The 17,613-nt window shown below is 40.3% G+C and overlaps 1 protein-coding gene across 1 annotated transcript; it reads right to left on the minus strand.

The window, feature by feature from the left end:
* Positions 1 to 2,248: 2,248 nt before the first annotated feature.
* On the minus strand, positions 2,249 to 17,362 carry ACOT9 (acyl-CoA thioesterase 9; the record flags this gene model as incomplete). The annotated part of the gene is made up of 12 exons (XM_084258692.1): positions 17,193 to 17,362; positions 16,913 to 16,950; positions 13,891 to 13,974; positions 13,405 to 13,508; positions 9,136 to 9,209; positions 5,622 to 5,689; positions 4,989 to 5,100; positions 4,739 to 4,829; positions 4,195 to 4,280; positions 3,690 to 3,777; positions 3,395 to 3,545; positions 2,249 to 2,337 (listed from the first exon to the last, which is right to left on the minus strand). Exons 1-12 carry the CDS (start codon positions 17,345 to 17,347, stop codon positions 2,249 to 2,251), a joined length of 1,140 nt encoding a protein of 379 aa, XP_084114818.1. The 5' UTR covers positions 17,348 to 17,362.
* Positions 17,363 to 17,613: the final 251 nt, after the last annotated feature.

Consider the following 17,613-nt stretch of genomic DNA (forward strand, 5'->3'; position numbering starts at 1 on the left):
CACAAGTGCCCAGGGCCTACCCTTCCATTAGCTATCTCAGGGTCCCAATTGGGTTACAGGTAGAAAAGCAAAATATTTCTGAAGGCCAGGGGAAGCTCAGGATGATAGTACAGTGTAGAGTCTGATGCTACAAGGTATAGTGCAGCACAGGCTGGATTCCTGGGGGAAACTGTACACCTCCAGAACAGTTGATCATTCCCATGATGTGCCAGAGGTGCCTGCCAGTATTAGCTGTGACTACTGTAGCTATTAAATATGAGGTTTTTTAAGCATTGCAGCTAATTCTGAGGCACAGCAAAGCTTGTGACCACTGAGCTAGAGGATTGTGACCCACCGTAAAATAGAGTACTTCTTTGGGGGGTTAGAGGCTTAAACCTCTATAAATGTGTATCACCCCTAGAGATACGACAATGTACATCAACTTTACCTCAATAAATATAATTTAAAAGAGGGCCTCCCCGGTGGCGCAGCGGTTGAGCGCTGGGTTGCGAAGCTGCCCGCGGCCTCTGCGGCGCCAGTTCGATCCCCGGCTGCTCCCCGGCCACGGGAGGAGGGTCCCACATGGCGCGCAGACCTCTCCTGCCACCCGCTGCTCCCCTCAGCAGTGTACCTCGGTCCTTCTGCCTGCTCTGCTCTCCGCTCTGGCTCTGGTGAATTCTCTCACCCTCCCGCGCTTCTGACTGTACCCAGTGCTTGTATAAACAAAACAAACAAACAAACAAATAAAATAAAGAAATAAAACATGCCTCTATGCCTCTATAAAAAAAAAAAAGATTGTTTCCTTCCTGGAAGCACCTTTCCAGAAACTTTTTCCTTCTATGCAGCCTGGTTTTCATCTCCTTCAAATTTGATCAACTTCCCCTCCCATCATGGAAGAAACTGTCTTGCCTGCAGACTCATAGCCCTTTGAGCTCCTAGGTGACACTGGCGTTGGGTACATCTCCCTGGCTATGTTCCCAGAAGGCACCACAGTGTACTGGTCAAGAGTACCCTGGATCCACACTGCCTGATTCTGCATCCCAGCACCACTCCTCACTAGCTGTGCAACCCTGAGTGAGGTACTTCACCTCGCTGTGCTTCAGTTTTCTTTTCTTTTTTATAAATTTTTTAAAGATTTATTTATTTATTATACATGCACTGGGTACAGTCAGAAGCGCGGGAGGGTGAGAGAATTCACCAGAGCCAGAGCGGGGAACAAAACAGGGCAGACCTATGAAATACACTGCTGAGGAGAGCAGCAGGCACGGCAGGAGAGGTCTGCGTGCCATGTGGGACCCTCGCCAGCGGCCGGGGATTGAACCAGCGCTGCTGAGGCTATGGGAAGCTTCGCAGCCCAGCTGCACCACCAGGGGAGGCCCTATGCTTCAGTTTTCTTAGTGACCTAACCCTATGAGGGTGTTAACAGAGCCCACCTCATAGTGTTGGTGAGGGAAACAGATGAACTAACGCACGTCAAGAGCTCAGGACAGTGACTGCCTAGTACATGGTTAGTGCTGTCAGCATAAACAGCTGTTATTACTACTGTTGTTTTTCAATCAGATCCATCGTGTGCAGCCCTAGCGGAGTGTGCTGAAGAGCTGTCTGGTAAATGAAAGAATAAACACATTCAGTAATTTTTTTTAAAAAAAAGAACGAATGAACATGTGGTCCTGGGTTTCCTCACCTAGATCACCTCTGAACACCTGTTTTTGATATGGCTTTAGATCTAAAGCCTCCTGCAAATTTTTATGAATAATGTATCTTTTGTCCAATCCCTTCCTCCCAAATTTCATCTACCCTTTGCTAACAACAAGAGCTGGAAAGTAGAGGGAGGCAGGAAATACAAAGGAATAGCACAGTGTTGATAGGAATTGGGTGACACGGAAGAATGGTAGCAAAGGTCAGGCTTAATGAATGCCCTCCGAACCCTCTGGCAGGAGGAATCCAGGCACATTAAGAGTTGCAATATATGTAAGAAAAGTATGTGTCCAATCATATAAAAAGGCAATCTGCCCTAATTTCCTTAATAGACATGAGGTGACATGGTAAGTACACAAATAAAACTGTCTGGAAAATATTTATTGTTTAATAATTCTTTCCTCCTCTGCCCCACCCAGCCACCCCCTCATTCTGCTTTTCTGATAATTCTAAAAGCAGAATGCATTCTTCTTCTCTACGGAAGATGAAAATAAAACCAATATACTCGAGTAGGCTTTCGTCAGGCACTACACATCACTTGGAGAGTTGGTCTTCAACAAGCCTGATTTTCCTAGGGCTCCACAACGTAGTCCCTTTTCAAGGCCACCGGAGTACTCATGGAGTTGAAATGCCGCTGCCCATCTAAATACAACATGGACTCTGAAACACAAGAGAGACAAGTCTGAGAAACTTGCGCACCTTGGAAAACCATCATACTCGGGAACAGGGGAAACAATGAGCAGGCAAAGCCAGTGCTGAGCACACATTGTTGAGCCAGGGGGTATGCGATAGTCCAAGGGGAGCTGGCTACACTCTGCCCCTCTCCTTCTGCCATGTCAGTCTTTGACTACCAGTGCTCATGGCTAGTACCAGCCGTTCAGACAACTGCCAGGTAGGCACAGCAGCAAGAGTCGCCTGAGGGCCATGAGGCATCCTAGCCTTCGGAACTGCGGAACCGTAAAAGCAAAATCTCAAGGTATGTTCTTGCCCTGACAGGAATTGGTGTATTCCCTATAGCAATTTTTTGTTAAGAAATATATTACTCATTTTTTGTTGAACACATGTCTTTTGTGTAACTACTATGAGCTAAGTTCAAGAAATATATTACTCATTTGCTGTTGAACACATGTTTATTGAGCAATTACTATGAGCTAAGTACCTGGATGGAGAAGAAAGCCAACAGTGACTGAGAGGGGCATGGTTTCCTACAGACCCGGATCATTGTTTACATGTTACTAAGCCACATTCTTGAATATTTTGTATTTTAGTAGCTTCTAACTATAGAAGGCAGATTCTAACTATCAAAGTGTACTTCCTAGTCATATTCACTTTTCCTAGTCACTAACATTTAATAGTAAGCAATGTAACTGGCTGTAACTACTAAGAATATCCTCAGTGATATTCTATCAGAATATCTTACAGCGATTGCCAGTTTTTGAATCATTTCATACAGCCTGTCATTGGAAACTGGAGATACAGTTCAGATCCTGGAGAAATGTGACGGTAAATAGGCTCGTAGTGATTGACTGAGGTTGTCTGAACAACCTCCTCAGCACCGGACAGTTCAAAAAGTTCGCAAATTCTGTCCATACCTAATTAGTATCTGGAAGTTTTGTAGGAATCAAAGTGAATCATTTTTGACCTATAACAATTTAAATGGAGAAAATTTTTCTGTAAAAGTTCTCTTTGTGAGGGACAAGGAACCACTGCCTCTTACCTCCATATGTTCTGGGGAAAACCAAGGGCACTTCTTTTTCTGACATGAATGTGAAATGGAAGACATTGGTGGTCATATGCTCTTTATCCTGAAGAGAAGCCACTTCGCTGTGAACTCTGACTTGAATATAATTGCCCTGAGTAAAGCAAACCTAAGAGATTATACACTACAGTTAGTTCAGCACCTCAGGAAGGGGGAAAAAGGCAGTCACAAGAGAAATGATGACTTTAGAATATAAAAATTTCTCTTTTAGGTTCCATTGTTAAAAAAAACTCATTTCTCATCACACACTTACCTGCGAAGAAAGAAACAGCAATGATCCAACCTCAACAGGTTTCTGAAACATGATATCATCCACTGCTACTACATATGGTCGGGAACCACTACTGAGTAAAGACAAAATTCAGATGATCTTGATTTTCTCCCCAATAATTGGCTAAAGCAAAATTTAAATGATCAACTACACCTAAAGAAGGCGGGGAGAGGGGAAAATAACCACAGCAGTAAAGAACGGTGGGAGATGCCACTGTCACCAGATCAATGCCAAAATCACTCTATCTTTTCCCTTCTGCATATTATCACCTTTTTTTCTCAATGAGCCTTTAATGTACTAACTTTCAAAATCAGAGCAACAGTCTTCTAAAACGAAGATCAAACCTAGTTGGTATCACTGTGGTATTTATTTTAGAACACAATATATACTCCAAATACATCCAGATTGATCCAAATGTTTCACTTTGGGGGGAATGAAATTTAACATGTGCTCCTCACATGTTAAGACTACCTTAAATGTAACTCACCCAAAGTTGCAAGCAGTAGCCCATCCAAGTTCATAAGCTTTCCTCATAAGGAAACCACCAAAGATCCGATTGAAAATGTTCCGCTCCTACAGGACATAAAATGTCGATAAATACAAGCTCACGGCCACCCTCATACACAGAACAAAGAACTTAAGCCAAAACAATGGAGGTCAGTTTAAGGGTGTGCGAAATCTTAGATGAGTATCACAGATGCAAGTTATCCTGTTTAGAAGATTTTTTTTTAAGATTTATTTATTTATTTATACAAGCACTGGGTACAGTCAGAAGCACGGGAGGGTGAGAGGATTCACCAGAGCCAGAGCAGGGAACAGAACAGGCAGAGTGACGAAATACACTGCTGAGGGGAGCAGCGGGCACGGCAGGAGAGGTCTGCACACCATGTGGGACCCTCGCGGACCCTCGCCGGCAGCTGGGGATCAAACGGCGCTGCAGAGGCTGCAGGCAGCTTCGCAGCCCAGTGCTCAACCGCTGCGCCACCAGGGGAGGCCCACTGTTTAGAAGATTTTTAAGTAAATTATAATACCTGAGGGTGGCAAATTTCCAAGCCCTTCAGTTTTGATTTCTCCATCCACACTGCTTTAGGAGGCAAAACTCGACTTTGAAAACTTACAGTCCTGCACAAATGGAGATTTTATAAACTGTGTTAATGCCATAGTTTTGCTGCTGAAAAGTAAAATATTTGCAGACAATTCCCAATAGCAGTCAAAAGTGGCTTTGGAGAAGGCCAAGGTTTAAATGCTTACCCCAGCTGGACTCTCACCATCCTAACTTACTTTGGATCCAGCGTGCTAAGAAACATCTCATGTATGGTGGTCCTCTCCTCAGCGTTGGGAGCCACTTTCAGTAACGACATGGAGCTAAAGGCAATCCTTCTCCCTTTGTTCACTGGAGCATGGGATAATAAGGAGCTACAATCAGGAGGGTCACAGTACAGAATTGGGGTTCCTGACCTGGGGTGTCTTGGTCCCTACAGAGGCAGTATTTTAAGATTTCAAAAGCACAACTAGAAATTGTATATATGTCCCAGAAAAGGCTGCCAAGGTTACATAAAATGTCCAGTGATTCTTTGCATTCAGCTGGAAATTCTGTTGGCTCAGAGTGAAATCACTTCTAATCATCCTGATCTAGAGCTCTGACCAGTTCTTTCATTAAGATACAGTTCCCACTTAATTAAAAATGAGAAAACAAATGACTTCACTTAATAAATACTTCCTGATGGATAAAACTGTTCAAAGTACGGACTCTGTGAAACCAAAAATAAGGTATTTTTAATTTCGACAAATTCTTGGCATGCGTAAGACACTTGTCTGGCATGAGGAGTATATACATAGTCTTAAGTAGTCTCCCTTGTGGTATAATTAATGTGCTTTTTAAAATTGTATCTTATTATAAACAAATTAATATACATTCTCCTTGTCTAAAAAGTTCTTCTTCCTCTGGGCTTTCAAGGATGAGTGGATTTACAAATGCCGGCCTAAAGAGATGGAAAAAAAAAAAAGGAAAATTTAAGATGAGTCATTATCTATTAAAATGGAAAATGAACAATTACCTACAAAGTCTTCAAGACTTTGTTACTCATTTTTCATAATGCTATTGAATGCTTCACCCAAGAACTTTGGGACAATTAGGGGAGGCTTCTGGTTACAGACTTATTTGTACACTAAAGAGCTCACATTATCAAGAGGATATTGCCTCTTGCCAAAATGTTTCATCTGATTCTAATCATGAAGAAACAGTTCAAAATAGGTTATTAAACATTCAACATGACAGCAGGCCTGGATACTTCAAAAATGTAAATATCTTAAAAGAAAATGGCAGGGGAACTATTTTAAACAAACATGATAACCAAATGTAATAGGTAATCCTTTATTAGCTCTTGACTCAGGGGAAGAAGCTATAAAAAATATTTTAGGGACAACTGCCAAGTGTGAATAAGAATTACCTATTAGATAATATAACTGTATCACTGTTCAACTTCTTGGAGATAACACAGGCACTGAGGTTATATAGAATTACCTTAGTCTTAGGTGATACAAGCTGAACTATTTATGGGTGAAGTAGTCTAAAACTTACTTTCAAATGATTCAGGGGAAAAATGTATATATGTGTATACTTACAGAGAGAAGGTAAGAGAGTAAGGTAAATGTAAAAGTTAAGTGGTGAATTTAGGTGAAGAGCATAGCAATGTTCATGGCATTACTCTATTTTTCTGCAGGTATAAAATTTTTCAAAATAAAAAACTGAGAGAAAAAGGAGAGTACCGCAACATGGTAGAATCCTAAGGTTTGATGAAACAACAATGAAAACAAGAGAACTGAAATAGTACCTTGGAAAAGTGAAATGAATCAGTTGGGAAAGAAACTCAAAGTAATGCCCCCTTGTTTCGAGCCACTAAGAGCAGCAAGTCAGTTGGGGCTGGTGGAGTTAAAGCAAATACCCGTATTCTTGGTTCAGTTCAGAGTCATCAGGGTATTTTTTAATGTAATTCAGATTTCCAAATCAGCTGTCCATGCAAGCAGAAAAAGTTTCTCTTTGCAGACTCCTCACTCAAGTTTCTAATACAAATTAGAATTCCCACAGGCCTCCGACATCTCTCCTGCACCAACAGCAATCCTATAACATTACCTCTCACAGTTTTAATCAGTTTGAATGCCTTGGATATAACTGTTGTTAGGAACCAAGAATTCAATTTAAGTGGGAAAAAAAAGCACCAACTCAATGAAGTTACTCCATATAGTTAAATCTGACTTGGAAATGAAAATAAAAATTCATGAGGTTACTTGTTTGCTTTGTAACATATATCCTACCTCTGTGTACCGAAAAGGTCAAGAAATAATGACAAAGTAGCAACAACTAGATTGTTCTAGTGCCCAGATTTTGGTCTCTAAATGTCCCATTCCCACTAAAATGAACCTCTTTGGAGAAATGGCTAATTCTACTGCGAAGATCAGAAATGTGTAAGATGAGCCCCAGATAACTTGCTGCAGAAGAGAGCAGGGGAAATGCCAAAAGAGCTTATCACAGGAACCAGCTTAAAAGAAAGCCCATTGACCAAAGAGCGCACTCTGAACATCAAGAACGTGAAGGGGAAGTGCCTGTGCCTCTAAATCATATACAACATCGTAGACAGAGGTTATCTCAAAAAAAAAAAAAAAACTATGACTGCAATTTATTCTATTTTCCATATTAAATTCCATGAATTCACAATGATACTTCTTTAAAAAGCCAAAAGAGTAGAAAAGTCATGTCAATACTAGCTAGTAAACCACCTCATTATTCTGAAAATATGTAAATGAAAAGCAAGAATGAAACACTGATCCTGACTTTCCTGTATAAACCGAATGGTCCCCAATGAGGAGGGAAAGCTCTTCCTCACAGCACCGCAGTTGACAAATGTTAAAGGAAGGAATGACAGAATTTGAGAATCAGCTTACACCCCCTAATAAAAATGATTAAAGCAATGATCAACCATGAATGTGGAAAGCACGAAGAAAAACCAATAGGGAACTAGCTACTCACAGCCGACAAAGTGTACTTTGGAGCCACCTTGGACTGCACTATACCCTGGCGATGATTTCTGATCACAAGTGGATAAACTGAACTTTAGAACAGAAAGATCAGCTGTCACTACTTGAACCCATGCATCAACCTTAGCATCACTACGTGACGGGCAATCTGTACCTCCTAATATGATGCAGCATAAAATACAAGACACACAGATAGCATCACTGGCAGTGTTCTCACTGAATATGCTGAGCTTGAAGGTAAACAAGGCTTTAGATCTCACTCCAGTTTATAAAAAAATACTAAGGCTACAGAAACAAGTAAAAAAAGAAACCACCATGAGGAAGGAAAGAGACAAATATATAAAGTTGAACATTGTACAGGACAATCAGTCCGACCTTTCAATGAGTTAGTGACATGAAACAGTAAGGAGGCAACAGGGACACACAATTATTTTGGATTAGAACAGACTTAAGAGATCACACGATTCTATGAATACACTAAATAAAAGTCATTAAATTGTACACTTTTGATGGGCGAATTTTATGATATGTGAATTACATCTCATTAAAGTTGTTAACAAAAAATAAACAGACCTAAGAGACATAAAAGTCAAATGTAATATGGGGGGCCCGGTCTGGATCTTGACTTGCACAAATCTTTAAAAGATATTCGGCGGCAAAAATAGATGACTGGATCAAGAAGATGTGGTACATATATACCATGGAATATTACTCAGCATTCAAAAAAGATAAACACATGCAATTTGCAGCAACATGGATGGCGCTGGAAGGGATCATGCTCAGCGAAATAAGCCAAAAAGAAAAAGAAAAATACCGGATGGTCTCACTCATAGCAGGAATCTAGAAAACTTAAATAAGGGATCAGGAAAATGAATAACTATAAGAAAGTGAAAATCAAAATCAACAAAAAACTATGAACCAGAGACACTTTTTGGGGGGTGGGTGCCGGGAGGGGAGGGATTGGGGTCAGAATGGGGCATGTGCAGTTGTATGGGGGAATATAAAAATAAAATTTATTATTTAAAAAAAAAAGATATTCGGCGGAACAAAGCTATTTGGGAAAACTGAGTATGAACTGAATAATAAAATATATTAATGACTTACTACTATTTTTTCTAGGCAGATAATAATGATGATGTAATTATTTAAGAAAATATCCTCAGTTTTAAAGAGATGACTACACTAATATATTTAAGAAGCAAAATGTTGTGTCGGGGATTTGCTCTACATTAAGTACTATACTTTAAAAAAAAAAGCAAGTGAAGCATATATGACAAAAATGTTAAAACTATTAAGTCTAGGTGATGGGAATACGGAAATTCATTCATTTTCCTTCAAATTTTATCTCTTTGAAATCTTTCAAAATAACAAATTAGGAGAGGAAAGCAATTACCCTTTATTTTCAGAATCACGAGCCACCATTACAAATGTTGCATCCAAAACTGGACAAAAGTCATTGTCTTGTAACTAAAGAACAAAAGAAAGAAAATGCAGATGTAAGAAAGGCATTTACTAGTGCATTCTAACAGGTATCATGCATGTTACATGAAAGGCTGACATGAGAAAAGGAGATGTATATCCCTAACCACCATCTGCTGAAATATCTGCCCTGAGCCAGGCACAGGACACTGGGAAGAGCAGCGTGTCAAGGAGCCCGAGAGTCAACAGAGGAGAGAGACCCACGCAGTGCACTACGCGACAAGTGCAGTAAGGACAGGCACCCAAGGGCAAGGTCGCAGAAGGACCTTCTGCATCATGACCACCTAACTGCCCTGTGCCATGCAGAATTCGGGCTTTCTTCAGGCCTCTCTGTGCTCACAATGGCACAGCCAGCCAGGAGCATGGCCCACTACTCTCACAGGCATTGGTATTTTCGGGGAACTTCAGTGTGCCAACTACCAGCATATGTCTATGTTTCCTTCGACAGGCACAGGGGATCCCAAGAAGAGGGAAGATCAGGTAAAATCTGAGGATTAAGCTAAATATTTACAATGCATGTGCCTTGAGGTTTTAAGATGTCCCTACTTTTAGAAAAGTTGTATCATAACCTGAGGATGTGTCAGTATCAGGTTCCCTCCTCAACAAAACCTCATGAGTCCTCATCACTGCAGCCTAGCCAGGCCCTTACTGCCTTCCCCTTGGACTGTCTTCTTAGCACCTGGTCAAAGCCCACTGGCACTATAAATAAGGACCCCATAGTGCAGCCCAGGTTTCCTCTCTAGTTGTTCACTAAACACTTGCCTCATACCAGCACCTTCTCCCCAAGAAACAGCGAACAATTTGGAGGTCCTGGAATGTCCCATGTTGTCAAATACCTCCCCTCTATGCCTTTGCCTGAACTCTTTTTCATGGCCACATTCCTCAAAATATAACTCCCTCCACTGTCCCATCCCTCTTCCCCAGCACATCTCATTATAACCTCCTTTGTTTGGTCACCTAAATGGAAACAAAGCCCTCTCCTGACAGTGGTTCTCACACCACATCATAGGGGGACACTTGAAAAGGTGTTGGGCTGGTTTTGGTTAACACATGACTTGGAGGACATTACTAGTGGGGGCAGGGGTAACCTGGGAGCTCAATGCCTGGAAATGCAGGGGACAGTCCTGCAGAACAAGGAATTTGCCCACATCTAATGTCAAGAGTGTCCGTGGTGAGACATGCTAATCTGTCATAATAATGTATTTATGTGGCTGTCTCCCCACTGCACTCCTTGAGGACAAAAACCATTTCTATTCATATCTATATCCCTAGAACTTAGCACAAAGACTGGTAGAAAGGGCTGGCCAATGATTGCCAGTGGATGGATGGATGGATGGATGAATGAATGAATGAGGCAGGTAATTAGCAAGCACCGCTAGAATGTCAACTTCAAGCAACTGGAACTTCCTCTGTTTTACCAACTACCATAGAGCTAGCACTGAACAGACACGCAATAAATAATTGAATGTGAAGTGAATGTCAGGAAGTGAGACAGGTGACTCCCACCCAGACACCGTTGTTAAGGAGCACATAGTCTAGTGCAAGAGGAAAACACGAGTTTGCACGCAATTGTGTCAGGCAGAGATTAACAGGTACTGGAAGAAAGGGTCAGAGGAAGGAGTTCTGGAAAAGGAATAGGAACCATGAGTTGGGAAAACTGGGGAGGAATTTGAGCAAAAACGAAACGTGACCTGGAAGCACAAGTGGAACATGAATCCACAGGGCCAGAGCATGCGGAGTTCAGGCAAAGGAAAAAGTGTAAACAAGGACTCTCATCCACTTACTTACTGTTTAAAAGCTCGGTTTATTCTAATGGACACCCACTAGTGCTGAACACTGGGAATACAAAGATGAAAAACTCCCTACTCTTAGGGTATCCATCAGTGAGCTCTAAGAAAGTGTATAAATGCAAAGTAGGTTGGAGAATGTTTAGGAAGCACCTTGGACCTAACTAGCCAACTGAGTTTTGACTCTAATCCACAGATAATGGTCACTGAAGGTCTTTGACCACTGAAGGGGAGCAGCATGATTTAAGATCAATTTTGAAATGTCTAGTTGATAAAATTTACAAAGAGAAGCCTCGAGTCTTAGAGGCAGGCAGACTAATTAAAAAACAGTCAATTAAAAAACTAATTAAAAAACAGGTACACACACCAGAAGCAGTGAGGGCCTGAAGGAGACATAGGGCTTGGGAGAAGGGGTAGGACCGACTGGTAAACTGCTGTGGGTGATGAATTTGCAAGACTTGACAAAAGGTCACACAGGCAAAGGAAAGACGTAAAGTTATCACAAAGTTCTGGAGCTGGGGAAAACAGGAGAGTGGCAAAGGGAAAAACAGGGAAGGGTCGGGATTGGAAAGGAAGCTGACACACTGGACTTGAGGTAGCCAGAGCACCTGCAGCAGGAGAAATTCAACAGGCACTCAGAAAGGTGGGTCTCAAGGTCAAGCCCAGAACTGAGATGTGGGACTATCTCAATAGTGATGGTAATAAATTAACATTATTGCCAACACTTGATTGGTGGTTATTGCGTGACAGGCACTGTATCAAGCACTTCATATAGGTGGGTTGTTCTTTTTTGGCACTCTTACCATACCATATAAGGTGGCACTATTGCATGTCACACTTGAGAAACCAGAGGCTTAGACAAGAGAAGTGATTTACTCACAGTCGCATGGCTAATAAACAGAGAGCTAGGATTGGGACCATGTGTACTTAAACCAGAGTCAGGGGACTTATTGCCGAGCTCCCTCTCTGGAATAGAAAGGATCACTCAGTCATGGGTTATTAGTCAAAATGGCCAATGAGAAATGCAAATGTAAAATAGAAGTTTGTCCTTGACTGATGTTGGATTTCATTGGCTCACTCTTCCCTCTAAGTCCTATAGCTCTCTTTTAACCTATTTGCCCCAAATTCAAATTGTCAAGATTCCCTAGAAAGAAGGTCTAGTACCAAGTTAGATATCAACTGTGAAGATTAAAAAAAGAATGTGGACAAATCACAGCAACATCCCTAACAACTTTATGATGTTTTGTTTTAAAACTATTACTTTCAGTTACAGCAACATGGGAGTTAAAAAACTCAACTGCTTATGTATAGCATCAAATAAAAACAACTATTTTAACAAATAACTTTAAATTATAAAGCAAGTATCAGACTTTTTCTGAAAGGTGAAATACTTTATAATTCCATAACAGAAAAAAACTGTATTTGAAGAGTAGGCCTACTGAATACCCTAGCAAACGTTTTAAATAAGGTTTCACAATGAAAATTATAAACACTAAATTATTTCATGTTATTATCTTCTTTGAGGAACATTCTCATCAAATTTCTTCACTTCCTTATAATAGCTATTCTGAGTTTTGCTCAAGAGGGGTTGTTCCTAACTGCTGTGAGAATCTAAGTGACTATCATGGATTGGACTGTGACCCACAAAAAGATATGCTGAAATCTGAACCCTCAGTATCTAGGAACATAACTTTATTTGTAAACAGGGTCCCTGCAGATATAATCAGTTAAGATGAGGTCATACTGGAGAAAGACTGAGCCATTAATCCAGTATGACTGATGTCCTCATTAGAAGGGGAGAAGAGACATGGAGACACACCAGGGGAAAATGCCATGTGATGAAGAAGGCAGAGATTGAAGAGCTACAGCTGCAAGCCAAGGAATGCCACGGCCGGCCAGCAAACTACCCAGAGTTAGGAAGAAGCAAGCAAGGATTCTCCCTACAGGTTTCAGAGGCAGCAGAACCCCACCAAGACTGTGATTCTGGACTTCTAGTCTCCAAACTGTGAGAAAATTAATTTCTGTTAAGTGACTTGGTTTATCTTATTTCATTACAGCGGCCCTAGGAAACTAATTTAGTGACTAATGCATTCATGCCTAATATAATTGAAACGTTTTTGAAATTCTCTAGGGGATAACCAGAAATAAGCACATTAACATGGAGCTGTATATGATTAAAAGTAGTAAACACTAAAGGTAAACACCAAATATTGCATTACCTTTGTCCAGGAAAAGGATATTAATAACCCGCCATCTTATGACATGTACTTTTAACTGTTTTGCCACAACTGGTGAGCTATACACCTGTCTATGGATAAAGAAGTAAAAATGTTTCCTTTTACTAAGACTACCTAGTTGTACTGAAACAAGTGGGCAATTTTGGGAAACATACACACCTGAAACATCTGCATCTTCACTTCCATGGATGTTTTCCCAACCCAGCTAACATGGCCACTGAACTTGATGTCCCGTTCTGGGCTTAAGCACTTCTTACACATATCTGCAAAAGAGAAAATTAATCTGGGCCCGAACCATACCAAAATTTCTCTGTACTGTATATGGACAATTTCATTTGAAATTTTGGCAAACTCTACATTTCTTTATTGTTTTCAAAACAAAAAATAACTTTTGACATACAGAAGAAATTTATGTCCTTGTGAAAAATGCAGACAACGCAAAGACTATAAAAAAAAAAAAACTGGAGTAATACAAAACCCTTCTACCCAAAGTATAATAAATTATCTTGGCATATAACATCCTAATATTTTCACATGCATATATACATAAAAATTTCTCATAAAAGGAGAATATTTCCTCTAATCTCAATAACAGCCTATAAATACTAAGAATTCTAAATATGCAGAGAAAATAATACTGCTTACCAATCTTGTCCACCAAGGCTGTAACTATTGATAAAGGAGACATCTCAGTTGATTGATTTTTGTTGTGCATGTAGCAAATAAGAACTGTAACAAAATAGAAGGCAACCAAATAAAAGAAAGGCAAAATTATTTCTCAATATTTATAATTTACCCCCTGAAATTCACAGAAAGTATTATCCTATTATGAAGACCCAACTCCCCCATATTTCACCAGTGATCTTAACTTAGGACCAAAGACTTATACACTGAAGAAATTAGAAATACTCTAAACGGATAGTCCTATCAATTTCAATTTTGATGAGGAAACCAAAGCACAAAGCCCACACGTCCAACAAGTGGCTTGTCACTGCTTCACAGAAACACAGTCCTATGTCAGAAAAAGACCCAGCATGAGTCTGACCATATCAAACACCTTCAGAAAAGAGGAACAAATCACAAGACTCAGATACTTGTTTTCCTCCTGAAACTTTCCTGAAGCAATTATTTTGCTAGATTATCCCTCATTCCCTCTAAAGCCCTCAGCTCCTACACAACCCTGCAGTTATCTGTGTACTTTCCACTAAAGGTAAACACCAAATAATGTGTTACCTTTGTCCAGGATGAGGATATTAATAACTGGCTATCTATAAGGCATGTCGTTTTTTTTTTTTTTTGAAGATTTTTTTTTACTTTTTTAAAATTTTATATATTTTTTACATCATTTTTCATTAAGACATGTACTTTTAGGGCCTCCCTGGTGGTGCAGTGGGTTGAGCACCACTCTATGAAGCTGTCCACTGCCTCTGCAGCGCTGGTTCAATCCCGGCCAGACAGGGAGAAACCCACATGGCGCAGCAGACCTCTCCTGTCTCGCCCGCTGCTTCCCTCAGCAGTGTATTTCACCATTCTACCTGTTCTCTTCCCCACTCTGTCTCTGGTGAATCCCCTCACCCTCTCACACATCTGGCCTGTACCCCGGTTCTTGTATGAATAAATAAATATTTAAAAAAAAAAATAAAAAATTTACTTTTAATTGTTTTACCACAACTGGTGAGCTATATACCTGTTTATGGATAAATAAGTAAAACTGTTTTCCTTTCACTAAGACTACCTAGATGTACTGAAACAAGTGGGCAAATATTTATAATAGTCTATTTATAGACATTTAAATACATATTTAGTACATATTTAAAATATTACATTATTTTAAATATTAACATTAAAATAATACATATTTAGAAGAGTATATTTCTGTGTTTAAAAACATTAATTCAAAAGGATACTTGCACCTGTATGTTTACTGCAGCACTATTTATAATAGGTAAGATTTGGAAACAACCCAAATGCCCAAAAATAGATGACTGGATCAAGAAGATATGGTCTATATACACAATGGAATACTATTCAGCAATCAGAATGATAAACGCATGCCATTCAAAGAAACATGGATGGAGCTAGAAGGGATTATGCTCAGTGAAATAAATCAGAAGGAGAAAGAAAAATATCAGATGGTTTCACTTATAGGAGGAATATAGGGGAACCAAATAAGGGATCAGGAAAGAAAATAACAACAATAAAAAGCAAAACAAAAATAAATAGACAACTATAATTCAGAGACATTCTGAGGGGAGGGAGAAGGATCAAAACAAGGGCAGGAAGAGCACAAGGGACTATGGTGATGGTGCACAAGTGACCTGGTGTTTGAAATTCTATGGGGACTACACCTGAGAAAAGAAAGCAAACAGTGTAAATAAAAATGAACAATGATGTAAAATATATATTAATTAATTAATAAAAAAAGAAAAAGAAATAAAATAGTATATTTCTGTGTTTAGTGGTTCCCTTGCTTCCCCTATGATTCATTCAAACTGGTTTCATCAACCAAGAGGAAAAGTGTGCACTCAACCAATACTTAATGGCAAGTCTCTCCATGCATGCACCTGCTAAAGGATGCACAGGAGGGAATGAGAGGCTAAAGGCAAGAAACTCCATTTATTTTTTTTTTTTAACTAAGGAGACAGTTTCTTTTTTTTGCAAGATTTATTTATTTTTATAAATAAAGAACTGGAGTACAGGCCAGAGGCACGGGAGGGTGAGAGGATTTACCAGAGACAGAGTGGGGAGCAGAACAGGCAGACTGACGAAATACACTGCTGAGGGGAGCAGCAGGTGAGACAAGAGAGGTCTGTGACACCATGTGGGAATCTCCCTGGCTGGCTGGGAATCAAACCTGCGCTGCAGAGGCTGTGGACAGCTTCACAGTGCTGTGCTCAACCTGCTGCGCCACTGGGGAGGCCCAAGAAACTCCATTTAAAAGCATTTGTGGGGCCTCCCTGGTGGCAGAAGGGGTTGGGCACCACATTGTGAAACAATCCGCAGCCTCTGCAGCACGTGTGCGGTCCCCGACTGGCCAGGGAGCAACCCACATAGCGCAGCAGACCTCTCCTGTCTCGCCCACTGCTTCCTCAGCAGTGTATTCCATCAGTCTGCCTGTTCTGTTCCCCGCTCTTTCTCTGGTGAATCCTCTCACCCTCCCGCGCATCTGGCCTGTACCCTGGTTCTTGTATAAATAAATAAATAAATCTTTAAAAAAAGCATCAGATTATAACACTGTTAAATAGGAATAAAATACTTTTGGGGAGGGGAAAAGGTGACAATTCAAAAGTAGTAGATATCCTTCTTTTCCTGCTTTTAGAATATCCTCCTTTGTTCAGATTAAAGAATAAAAGCCCCCTCCAGTATCTATTAAGAAATATAAAAGGGCCTCCCCGGTGGCACAGCGGGTTGAGCACTGCAGCTGTCCACAGCCTCTGAAGCATGGGTTCAATTCCCGGCCAGCCAGGGAGAGGCCCATGTGGCATGGCGGACCTCTCCTTCCTCGCCCACTGCTCCCCTCAGCAGTGTCTTTGGTCTATCTGTCTGTTCTGCTCCCTGCTCTCTCTTGTGGGTTCTCTCACCCTCCTGTGCCTCTGACCTATACCCCAGTTCTTGTATGGATGGATAAATCTTAAAAAAAAAAAAGAAATATTAAAAATACTAGTACCTCCTAAGCTGTCAAGATCCTCAAGAATTCTGCCAAATCTGTGAAATAAAGAAAACACTGATTAAGTGAAAAATCATGATGCTTTCCCTTTAAAAGAAAACCCACTTTGATCTAAAGTTGACTGTGGTGATGGTTGCACAACCCTCTGAATATACTAAAAACCACACAATTCTACTTTAAATAGGTGAATGGTACAGTGTGTGAATTATATCTCAAAATTTTAACAAAGAAGGGAAATAAAAACAAATAAACAACACAAATAAAAATAGAGGTGTATTACCTTATTGTGTTTTGAACCGTCAAATATTTCTCTCGTAATTTAGGCTCACTGCCCAAAGGCAAGAGAACATCAACACAACTGTCTTTCATTCTCTTAGGTGGAAGTTCTTTCTGTGATTTAGGCAACAAATTATGAAGTAATTTCCTTTGCTCCATTGCTTTTACATGGTCCCTGAGAAGAAAGGATGCAAGCTTCATGAAACACAGGAGCAGCACGAGCCCAAAATTCTAAATGACACAGACACTATCAAGGGAAAAAAGAGAAGGTATGGGCCTACTTCATCATCTTTTCCTTCCCTCCCTTCCCACCCGCCACTTGGTGAAACTGAAAATTTTTAATAAGCTTTATTAAGCTTGTAGATAAGAAAAATATACTTAAAATATAAATATTCCCAAATAAGCCATATAGTCACTCTCATACA

The sequence above is a fragment of the Talpa europaea genome (genome assembly GCF_964194135.1).
Source record: "Talpa europaea genome assembly, chromosome: X".
In the NCBI taxonomy this organism is placed as follows: Eukaryota; Metazoa; Chordata; class Mammalia; order Eulipotyphla; family Talpidae; genus Talpa; species Talpa europaea.